The 12,215-nt window shown below is 47.9% G+C and overlaps 1 protein-coding gene across 1 annotated transcript; it reads right to left on the reverse strand.

The window, feature by feature from the left end:
- Window positions 1–782: 782 nt before the first annotated feature.
- MPEG1 (macrophage expressed 1) lies at window positions 783–3,739 on the reverse strand. Its single transcript, XM_069553241.1, has one exon. It carries the CDS (start codon window positions 3,332–3,334, stop codon window positions 1,181–1,183), a length of 2,154 nt encoding a protein of 717 aa, XP_069409342.1. The 5' UTR covers window positions 3,335–3,739; the 3' UTR covers window positions 783–1,180.
- Between the last annotated feature and the right edge of the window lie 8,476 nt (window positions 3,740–12,215).

A 12,215-nucleotide genomic window follows, 5' to 3' on the forward strand; every position in this document is an offset into this window, starting at 1 on the left:
GGGGTCTTTTTTCGTTTCATTTAAGAACACTTATCTGATCATGTCAACCTCCTTTCTGCTGGAGAAAAGAAAAGAACGGGTTCTATCTTGTTCAGATTTGGGGGATGAAGTGATAATTAGCTGTAGGTTCACTTTGATTTCTTGCATCTTTCTTGTCTTCTACCCCCAGAAAAATTTTGGAATGTGGGGTGTGTGTATGTGTGCATTGATGTGGGTGTGTGCATGTGATGGGAGAATAGAAAGGGGGGATGGTCATCTATGGATGAGGGAGGGATGGTACCTGGGTAACAGAACATGAGAGAGTCATGCTTGATCTAGCCAAACCTGCAGCTCTTTTCTTTGCCCCGCTTAGCATACGCTGAGAGGACGAAGCCAGGCAGCTGGTTGTGGGTAAGAATTCCAGTTCCCCAAGAGCACCAGAATCTTTTCTAGCTTTCACCCTTCATTCACTGCTGGTCTCCAAACCACCCCTTCTCCCTTGACCTCCTAAGAGAAGTTTAAATGTTAAAGTATTCTCTGAGGGCTTTACGACACTAGTCTGAAGCCCAAGAGTGGCCTGGTCTCAGTAAGTCTTAATTGTGGGGAGCTTGAAAAGAGTGGGCTTGGTCTAGACACCATCTCCTGGTTCAGAGGATGCTGAGATGGTCCAGAGAAGATGACACAGCCATCAGTACCTCAAAAATGGAATGCGATAGCCAGGCAGGACCTCCTGTGTCTTCCAGGGGCTTTTCTGGGAGTGTGAAATCCAGACAGCTTTCAAAAAACACAAAATAGTGGGAGGGTAACATTTAAAGACATCTTTAGAGCTCATGAATTGGAAACCATGGCTGACCTCATATTAAATACATCTTCAAATCCAAATATGAACATTCTCTCTTGTCCTTCTTGTACATAAGCTTTCAGGTGAAGAAAATGACACACACTGAGAAGAGATGACCCCCTCAAGTTTTAGGATGACTTTTGCTTAAAAAGTCACAACTGCCCTCCAACCCCTCTCCCAACGTTGTCCATGTGGCTCTGTTTACTTCCTGGCCCAGAGACCTAGAAAGCCCCAGCCCCACAAGGCCTTCTGTCGCACTTGACCCAGCAGTACTTAGAAGGGCAGAGTGGAGAGAGAAAGAGATGAAAGCCATGCTTGAAGGTCTGGCCGGGGAGGAGGGGAGCGGTGTCCTGGGAGAGTCTAAGCAGGGCTCTGTGCCTGCTCTTGGTCAAGGGCATCTCCATTCACGGCAGCGCCTGCAGCCAAACTCTGCTTCTCATCCTGGAGGGCCTGGTATCCCCTTTTCCTGGACTTCCGGGCGCCATAGATGGCCAGGGAGATGACCCCTGCCAGGGCGACGGTCACCCCCAGGGTGAGCCCCGCGGCTGCTCCTCCAGACAGACCCTCGCTGTCTCCGTGGATAACTCTCATGGCCCTGCGAAGTTCCAGGGGCTCCCCCAGCCTCCACTGGTGGGTCTGGGGGTCTTTAATCCAGGAGCTGGCCGTCTCGGGGTTAGTCACCAGGACAGTGTTGGTGGCCGCCTGACTCATGAGGGGTGGTCGGGTGTAAGGAGGGAGTCTGACAGCAGGCAGAGACCCTCCCGTAAAAAGCCCAGCTTTGACACAGTAAGACACTTGGCACCCGTCGCTGATGAGGGCTAGGTGTTGGCTGAAGCCCCCTGGACACTTTTTTAGAGAAGGTGCCCCCATATCTTTGGATGCAGCAGAATCCACCAAGGGGTTCCCCACCACACAGCTAAAGAACCCACCAAAGGGGACAGAAAATCTATATCCCAACTCATAGTCCTGAGAGGCACATACCTTAAGGTTTTCAAAAAGTCTCAGTTGAAAATAGCCGGCTGGGCATGACTGGGCATTGGTCAGAGGATTTATGCTCTTACCACTGAAGAGCCCGCCAAAAAGGAGCCCCGAGTTTTCAGATACTTGGCCACTGGCTGCACACCAAAAAGCCCTGAATTCAGCCCTGGCTACTCGAAACACGTCTTCACAGACGGTCTTGCAGAAGATGTAGAGGGTACACTTGCGTGAGCACTCCAGGTGGTTGTACCCCTCCTCGTGGGTCTGGGCGAGCAGCTGGACTGGGGAGTAACCAGAGGGGCAGGACATGCTGCCAGTCAGCGGATTCTTCTGCTCCAGGTTCTGGCAGAGCTGGACAACCTCATTCCCCAAGAACTGGGTGCATTCCTGGTAAACTCCCCCGAAGGAGAAATTGGTCATCTTCCCCTCGCAAGAACCATCGTCAGTGTTGGCTTGGAAGTTGAAGTTGGGCGAGCTGAGATCCGTGCAGCCAGGGTAGGTGTTGACCGCATAATACCTGCGCACGGCCGCCTCCACCGTCTTGGACAGCTTTCTCACCAAGGGCCCCGGCAGGTCAGGCAGTCGTTCGGGGTTGATGAAGAAATGCAGAGGCAGGCCAGCTCGGTCCATAGCCACCAGGTGGCCGGTGACGCCCTGCTGCCAGGCCTGGAGGGTGATGCCTGGGTAAAATGGAAGTCCCCCGATGCTCTGAACTCTGGAGTTGGTTCGGTTGGAGAGGTAGCTCCTGGTGAAGGCGTTCTGCGAGGTGTAGTTCTCCTCGAATTTGAAGTTCACGATGTTCAGGAAGGTGATCCCAGCGGACGTGGTCACGGCGGTGCGGCTGCTCTGACTGTCCTGCAGGAAGGACGACCTGATGTGGTCCTCCTGAATGAGAGCGGCCCCTGCGTCCACGCTGCTGATGACATGGGTGCCGTAGTTGAGGACCAGGAGTTCTGCCAAGTAGGTGGCCATCCGGGTCTGGTTGTTCTCCAGTTGCTCCGAGATGTCCATGAGCGCCTTCTTAAACCCCCAGCTTAGCTCTGCATCTGGGTTGATTTTGACTGTGTAGACCAGGTTTCTTACCTGAACCTGGGTAGTTACAGCTTGGTCCTTCACCTGAAGGGTCTTTATCCTCTGGAACTCAAGGGAGAACTTGCCGTTGACTTTGGAAAAAAGAGAGAGCTCCATGTTGATGGAGTTGGAGGTGCTGCTCTGGTAGTTCACCCAGGACTCCAGGATTTTGGAGTTCATCTCCAGGTTGCTCTGCCTCTGGGGAATGGTGAAGATCTGGTCCGGGATGATGTACTGCCCGTCTTCCGTGGTCCTGCAGTGTCTGTAAGCCAACTCCATCACCCGTCCCATGTCCACATTCCGCAGGTTATCCCAGCCGCCTCCGGGCAAGACAGGCAGAACGGGCACTTTTAAAGCATTCTTGCAATTTTGAAACCCAGCCTCCTCGGTCGCCCCCCAAGATGTGTCCGTTTTAGCCCATGTTGCCACCGCCCAGATTAGAAGGGCACCCCTGAAGCTGTTCATGGCTCAGACAGCCCTGGCCTGACCCACCCGTCCTAAGCTGCGGCCAGCGGGCTTGGGGCAGACTGAACTGATGGGAAAGAAAGCTGTTGCTGAAACACAAAGTTCAGCAGTTCTCCTAAAGCCACCAGTTCCTCTTTGGGCTAGTCTAATCTCGAAACGGGGAAATGAGAGTCGATTCAAACACTAAGGTCCATCAGGACTTTGAAAAATTGTGTGGCACAGCCACACAATTGTGAAAACCCAGCCCTGTATCCTTAACAGTCATCTGCCCCCCGACCTCCTCCAGCACCCAGCTGGTTACTCTGCACAGCAGTGGGCACTCAGAAAAAATACAACCACACACCTTACTGTTACCCCCATGAGAGCGTTCCAGCTTTGAAAGAAAGCTTTCGTTTCACTTTTTGCTCACTCTCTTGATGGTTCTGCTTTCCCCTAACGACTCTCTGCTGGGACTTCCCGATCACTGTCCTTTTCCTCTGTGTATAGTTGGCAATAACTTGGTACCTGCTCTTATGACTTTAATTTTTTCATTCCATGGTTGAGTGCATGTAACTTAGACAGATGTGTAAAAACGAATGTGGTCTTCACCACTCCGGTTTTCACCACTCAGGTTTTTAAAGCAGCAATTCATTTGTTGTGTCATGAGGAGAAGATAACTTCATGAAGTTGCATTTGTGTACTAATGCTAAGTCTATTAAACCTCTTCATTTAAAGCAGTCTTTTCAGGCCCATTGACCTAAAACCAGGCTTGATTGGAGCCCAGTTCTGTTGGTTCTTTGAGACAACTAGCACACTGAGTGGAAGCTGGGGAATCCAGAGGAGTTAATGGAAACTCCCAATTGCACCCTTATGTCACCCTGATGGCTCCCAACTGCACCCTTACACCGTGAACCAGACGCAGGACTGAGGCTGCAAAAGCCATGTTTCAATTCACAGGCCTCCTGTCTGCATTCAGGAAAGGCAATTTCAAGGAACTGAATCACCACAGGATTGTCACTGATGCAGCTGACAGGTGTTTTCAGAAATAATGAGGCCAGTTGCTTAGCTTTACAGGCGGAGCGTCACTAGCTGCTATTAAAACCTTGATGCAATCTAGAAAAAACGATACAGATGGACCTGTTTGCTTAGAGAACAGACATAGCAAACAAATGCACGGGCACCGAAGAGGGAAATGGGGTGGGGTGAACGGGGCGTCTGGGACTCACACGTGCGTGCGTCAGGTAGATCGCTAGGGAACCAGCTGAAGAGTGCAGGGAACAAGGGAAGATACATGCAGGCCGTTTGCAGGACAGACACCAGCCAACCTTAGGAACGCGCTCCGATATTCACCAGATGAAGACAAATGCTGCTTGATTTCACTGATGCGAGGGACCTAGAGCAGTCAAATTCACAGTCAGAAAGTACATTGGTAGCTGCCAGCAGGGTGGGAAGTTAGTCTTTACTGGGGACAGAGCTTCAGTTTAGGAGGGTGAAACATTCCAGAAATGGATGATGGTGAGACTGCGCAGCAACGCGAACGCATTTGGTGCCCTGAACTGCACAGGCAACGACAGATAAAGTAGTATGCTTTATGCTCTGTGACTTTCACCATGCTGGCTCAGATGGTAAAGAATCTGCCTGCGGTGCAGGAGACCTGGCGTCAGTCCTTGGGTTGAGAAGATCCCTTGGAGAAGGGAATGTGTTCTTGCTTAGAGAATTCCATGGACAGAGGATACAGTCCATGCAGTGGCCAAGAGTCAGACATGACCGAGCAACTAACACTTTGCCACAATTAAAAAAATAAAAAAGCCTGATTTGCGTGGGCATGTGATACCGCAATCCTACTCCTAGGCATATATCTGGAGAAAATTCTAATTCAAATAATACATGCACCTCAGTGTTCATAGCAGCACTATTTACAGTAGATAAGACATGGAATCAGTAAGTGCCCATCGACAGATGAAGGGATAAACTATATGGATTTTGTGTGTGTTCTCAGTCATTCAGTCGTGTCTGACTCTTGGCAACTGCGTGGCCTGTGGCCTGTCAGGCTCCCCTGTCCGTGGGATTTTTCAGACAAGAATAGTGGAGTGGGTTGCCATTTCCTCCTCCAGCAGATCTTCCCAATCCAGGGATCGAACTCGCATCTCCTGCATTGGCAGGTGGGTTCGTTACCACTGAGCCGCCCAGGAAGCCATGTAGATTTACATGTAATGGAATACTGTGTTTTAGTTGCTAAGTTGTGTCTGACTCTTTGCGACCCCATGGACTGTAGCACCAGGCTCCTCTGTCCACGGAATTCCCCAGGCAAGAACACTGGAGTGGGTTGCCATTTCCTTCTCCATATTTCCTAGTCATAAAAAAATGAAATAATGCCATTTTGCAACACTGATGGACCTAGAGATTATCATAGGAAGTGAAGTAAGTCAGACAGAGAGAGACGAAAATCATATGATTTCACTTGCTTGTGGAATCTAAAGAAAATACAAATAAACTTACTAGACTTGTGGCTGGCGAGGGGGAAGGTGGGTGAGGGAGTGATGGATTGGGAGTCTGGGGTTAGCAGATGCGAACTATTCTATATAGGAAGGATAAACAGCAAAGCCCTACTGTATAGCACAGGGAACTAGAGTCAGTATACTGTGAAATCATAATGGAAAAGATATGAAAAAGAAAACATATATATGTGTCTGAGTCATTTTGCTGTATAGTAGAGATTAACACACCATTGTAAATCAACTACATTTTAATAAAATAAAATTTAAAAAACCTTGATGGTGTTCTGTAACCCAGAAATATCACATTCTGGCTCTATTAATGCCTCAGTTATCATGCTCTGGGGAATTCACTTACACTCAAGTTCAGTTCAGTTCAGTTCAGTTCAGTTCACTGGCTCAGTCATGTCTGACTCTTTGTGACCGCATGAACTGCAGCACACCAGGCCTCCCTGTCCATCGCCAACTCCTGGAGTTCACTCAGGCTCACATCCATCGAGTCAGTGATGCCATCCAGCCATCTCATCCTCTGTCATCCCCTTCTCCTCCTGCCTTCAATCTTTCCCAGCATCAGGGTCTTTTCCAATGAGTCACCTCTTCACATCAGGTGGCCAAAGTACTGAAGTTTCAGCTTCAACATCAGTCCTTCCAATGAACATCCGGGACCAATCTCCTTTAGGATGGACTGGTTGGATCTCCTTGCAGTCCAAGGGACTCTCGAGAGTCTTCTCCAACACCACAGTTCAAAAACATCAATTCTGCGGCACTCAGCTTTCTTCACAGTCCAACTCTCACATCCATACATGACCACTGGAAAAACCATAGCCTTGACTAGATGGACCTTTGTTGGCAAAGTAATGTCTGTGCTTTTCAATATGTCTAGGTTGGTCCTAACTTTCTTTCCAAGGAGTAAGCGTCTTTTAAGGGTTTAGTTTATGAACCAGTTTCTGGGCTTCCCAGGTGGCTCATTGGTGAAGAACCTGCCTGCCAGTGCAGGAGACACAGGAGATGTGGGTTCAATCCCTGGGTCACGAAGATCCCCTGGAGGAGGAAATGGCAACCCACTCCAGTACTCTTGCCTGGAAATTTTCATGGACAGAGAAACCTGGAGGGCTACAGTCCATGGGGTCACAAAGAGCACCTGAGCGAACAGGCACCCGGCTTCTACTTGACTAGAGAAGCAAGCTTCTGCCCAGGTTATAAATTGATCACTCAGTGGGGGAGCCTGGTGGGCTGCTGTCTGTGGGGTCACACAGGGTCGGACACAACTGAAGCGACTTAGCAGCAGCAGCAGAGTGATCACAGATTTAGAATTAGAAAAGTTAGAACCGAATGCCCTTGAGTACTTCCAATAAGTTTGCTGAAATATCCATATACTTTTCCTCAAACTATTTCAAGGCTAGTTCATCAGAATCAGAAAACTCACTTACCCTGTTTTGAAGACATGCTGACAATTTCTTATTTTTCCTTTTGGCTGTAATAGATCCTGATGGAATCTCACTCTTCTTCAATGAGAATACAGGTAAGGTGAATATAGATTACATCTGGGCGTTCCTATTATCTCTAAACACCTAGTCGTTGTCATTTACTTCTGGACCACCTCCATCTTCATTTTTATTATAGCAAAAAGAAAAAAATGAAATAGCTAAAAGAGCCCAAAAGAGTGAAATTACATCGCCTTCATATGACAAAACATTTTGTAGCCATCATAATTATATTTTCAAACAGTTTTAATAACATAAGAAATTCTTATGCCATAATGTTAAGCATTCAATATGATCTCAACTATGTACAAATATAGTGAGGACTATACACCAACTGACCCATTGACAGTAGTTATATCTAGTAGGTAGGTTTCATGAATTACTTACTTCTTTCCACTCTTCTACATATTTTGAGCTTTCAACAATGAGCATGTTTTCACTCATTTAATAAAACTTTATTGAGAATCTACCAAGTCCCAAACATGAGGAGTAATCATTACTTTCATATTCAGAAAACTAAGCAACAAATGTACATTTAAAAACCAAAAGAAACGAAGTAGTTCCGGAATTTCCATACACCTGAGATGATCCGAAGCCTATGACTGTGTTTGCTACGCTCAAGGAAGTTCTCTTTTCAATTTACGGAGAAGCAATGAAAGAAGAAGGGCTAATCTGGGAATTTCGGCTCAACCGAAGCTTGCAGGCCACCAGCAGGAATCGCTGCTCATCGTGGTCAGGTGGGAGGAGGCGACCTCCAGAGCCTGACCAGAGCATTTCACCCATTCCTTTCTTGCTTTGCTCTGCTCACCAGTGATTGCTTCCACTTTTGCTTGTATTGAAAGGCCCAGGCACCTCCATAAACTCTCCAGAAGGCTGCTCTCAAGGGCTTGTGCCTAAAAGCCCAACTTTAGTTTCTAAAAAGAAAAAGGCAACTTTTCTACAAAAGTCGGGCACCTGCTTTGCAGCAGAGTGGTTTCACTTCCTCCAAAATGAGGCAAGAGGGAAGTCCCGGGTCCGCTTTCTTTCTCAGTGTGAACACGTGCTTTCTGACACCAGCTTGTGCATAGCCACGCCATGACTCAGTCTCTGAGGTTCAGTTCTGTGTGGGCTTGGAGCCGATCCAGGTGTTCCCTGTTTCTGCATTTCACTTGCAATCTGAAATAGAGACAAACATTTGGCTGCATTTGGAGTGGCGGCCCCCTTTCTTAGTTTAGCAGAAATCTATGGATGTATCAGGAGTCTGAAATCTGAAAGCCAAATAGTCTAAATGGATCAAAGGTCTGTGACTTCTAAAGACTCTGGAGTAAACCTGTTTCTGGGAAATCCAGGAGGAATTTGTCACAACGTGACTGTTTTCTTTTCTGAGCAGTTGATGGCTAAGCTGGTGTTTTGATCCTTGCTTTGTCAGCTCCTTCTCCTCAGAGACTATTCTTCCCAGCAGGACTGTTTGTGTCCTGACCACAGTGGTTTCTTGATTCTTTTTCATCTTGAGGGTAAAAACAGGAGACCCATGTGAAATTCTGCAGATCCCACTGGATATACCAGAAAGTGGCAACTGTGGTCATTTCATTTCTTTTCTCTATCAACACGTGCCCCTCACATTTTTTTCTAATTCTTTTTATCCTTATCAACTTTTCCTTTTTTGCTGGGTTTTTTTTCCCTCTTTGCTGTGTCCATATTTAGGTTTGGAGGACACAAGTCTGTGATTTAAAGTGATACTTCCACTGCCCTAAAGAAAAAGGAAGTCATACTGTGTCAGAGATTTCGTCTTTAGGATGCCCATTCCCTACTACACAGTCACAGCAATCCCCACTCATCAATCGCAGCATTAATTTCCACTGAGATCTGAAGCTGCCTCAAGTATCATTTTCAGTACAGTTCCCTAGGATGTTCTACAGGAAACCTATTTCATCCGCCCCTTAAGCAAGCATTTACTGAGCATCTATTCATCAGTACCCTTTGTACATGCCATTTTTGGAGTAGCCAAGGTCAAACTTAACGCTCTTTTAAGAGTCTAGCTGACCAGGTGAGCCCTGGGAATCACTCCTTCCTTTTTTTCTACCCTCCAAGCTAAGATCCAAGCTAAGGATCCAACCAGTCCATCCTAAAGGAAATCAGTCCTGAATATTCACTGGAAGGACTGATGCTGAAGCTGAAGCTCCAATACTTTGGCCACCTGCTGCGAAGAACTGACTCATTTGAAAAGACCCGGATGCTGGGAAAAATTGAAGGCGGGAGAAGGGGACGACGGAGGATGAGATGGTTGGATGGCATCACTGACTCAATGGACACGAGTTTGAGTAAACTCCGGGTGTTGGTGATGGACAGGGAGGCCTGGCCTGCTGCAGCCATGAGGTTGCAAAGAGTCAGACACGACTGAGCGACTGAACTGAACTAAACTGAACTGAACTGAAGCTAAGCTCCACTGGACTGAGCAGTTAAGACCAGCCTTACTCCCTCTCCGATCAGTTTTCAGGTTTCCTAATAACACCAGTCTAATATGAAGAGCGCCTCTTGCATTCGCATTCAGCTGAAGACAAACAGAGAGCTTGTCTACCACAGGGTCAGAAACACCTGGGATCCCTCTCACGCTCTTGTTTCTTAGTCCCAGAGTCTTTCCTGTCATGTAATTCCCTCTTGGAGGAAGATTTGACCAAAAGAAGTGACTGGGTGGCATCTGGCCGCTCTGGGCTAACTGCTGGCAGGAGTCCATATTTCTGTATTTGTTTTATTTTTGGATAATGCAAACCCCATCTAGTATTCAGTCCTTCCCTCTTTAGCTGCAGGGTCTTCAGACAGACGTCGAGCAGAGATGAAGTGAAAATCGCCACCATTTTTCTTTCTGTTTGAAATAACCATGAAAACAAGTGAGTTAGGGGAGGCGGTTCTGCCATCGTGGAATTATGCAGAATCGGGAGCTTTGGATCTTCCAATGAAATATTCCCATTGTCGTGACTACTTTTCTGTGATCTAAATATGAGATTAAGCGCATGGGCTGGGCTGTGAGTCTATTCAGTCTCTAGACTTTGTTGTGCTTTGTACAGTCACTCAAAATATCTCAACAGCTAGACTGACATATGTATATACGAAATAGAGGTTTCAGCATTGAAATAGAAGCAGCATCCTGCCTCCATAGGTGACTCAGGGCAAGTTCTGGAGTCTCCCTAAGCCTCCATGTCCTCAACTGTGATGTCCTTCTAAGCAGTAGATGAAGTTGTTAAGAGGATTGACTGAAACTCTCCATGTAAAGCTGTGCACAACCCAGCTAGGAGCTCCGTGTGTATCAGCTTTCAGCTCTGCCGAGCTTGTTGCTGCAGTCTTCACGCTGACTCTGCAGCTCAACTCTCGCAGGAGGGGAGGGAAGGAAAGCCATGTTGGAGCACCTCAGGAGCCTTTTTTTCTCTCGATCCATTTGATAGCACTGGTCGGGAAGTTACACTGACTCAGAGGGAGCCCCTGAATATTTTTTGTTAATATCCTGAACAAACACACGCGTATCTTTAAGGAAAGCAGTCTAGCAGCCTTGCCATACAGATAAACGGCACAGGTAGGTCGGAGATAATTGGAGGCTTTATCAAAGGCTTCATCCCAGGAGTCTCTTAGAACGACGTTCACACGCTTTTCCTATAATTGGCCACCAGCTAGTGAATGTCTTAGGCTTTGCAGCCAAACGGCGTCTGTGATGAGTGCTCAACTCTGCCATCAGAGTGCGAGCTACGTGTGGATGATACTAACTGTATAGCATGCCTGTGTTCCAATAAGTCTCTACAGAAAGAGGCGGAGGCTGGGTTTTTCCTGGGCTCCATAGCTTACTGACATCTAATTTAGAAACAAGAATTATGGAGTCTCATGATTGGAAGGGACAGGCGCTCTCAGCCCAAGGCTTCAGCGTCCTCCCGGACTGTCTTGCAAACTGGACATCCTCCCTTGGCTTGGATGTTCCATGGCAGGGTGGCTCCCTACCTACTGTCTCTGGACGGCTCTGATTCTTAAAAAGCTGTTGCTTCAGCTGAGCCCAAACTGTCTTTGTGACCTCTGTGGCTGAGGTCGCACTTCTGTGCTGCGGCCATCTTGGCAGCAATGCTATATTCCAGATGCAAGCGAGAGAAGGTGGCTGATTTACATACTCGCCAGCCTGGAGGTCCTGGAGGGGGTGACTATTTCTATCCTGTTTAAATGACAAAATGAGGATGGATACAGGCCATGCTCAATGCAAGAGTCCTAGAAGCTTCCTTCATCCCTTGATTGTGGGGAATTTCAGGGATTTCCAGGGCAAGCATCAGGATGGATAGGGTACTTGGTGAGCTTCAGTTCAACTCAGTTCAGTCACTCAACCATGTCTGACTCTTTGCAACCCCGTGGACTGCAGCACGCCAGGCCTCCCTGTCCATCACCAACTCCCAGAGTTTACTCAAACTCAAGTCCTCTGAGTCGGTGATGCCATCCAACCATCTCATCCTCTGTCGTCCCCTTCTCCTCCTGCCCCCAATCTCTCCCAGCATCAGGGTTTTTCCAGTGAGTCAGTTCTTCGCATGAGGTGGCCAAAATATTGGAGTTTCAGCTTCAGCATCAGTCCTTCCAGTGAACACCCAGGACTGATCTCCTTTAGGATGGACTGGATGGACAGTGGATGCTGTTTATTCAGATGGAACTACTCCACAAATTATCCAGACGGATTCTTGCCGGTCCTTAATATTTCAGTTTAAATGTGATTTCCTTCTAAAGGCCTCCGGAACCCACAGGCTTAGGTTGTACCAGGTGAATTTATTGCCTCTCTAGATATCTCCAGCTGCATCAGCCACCCCAGCCCTCCACTGCTTCCCCTGTGAAGAGTGCTGGGTGGCCGTCCAATCCATCACCTGTAAGGGCACTCGACCTCTCCCAGGAGGGGGTCCAGACTCTGCCGTGGCCTCCACCCGCCCC

Source organism: Ovis canadensis, chromosome 15 (genome assembly GCF_042477335.2).
Source record: "Ovis canadensis isolate MfBH-ARS-UI-01 breed Bighorn chromosome 15, ARS-UI_OviCan_v2, whole genome shotgun sequence".
In the NCBI taxonomy this organism is placed as follows: domain Eukaryota; kingdom Metazoa; phylum Chordata; class Mammalia; order Artiodactyla; family Bovidae; genus Ovis; species Ovis canadensis.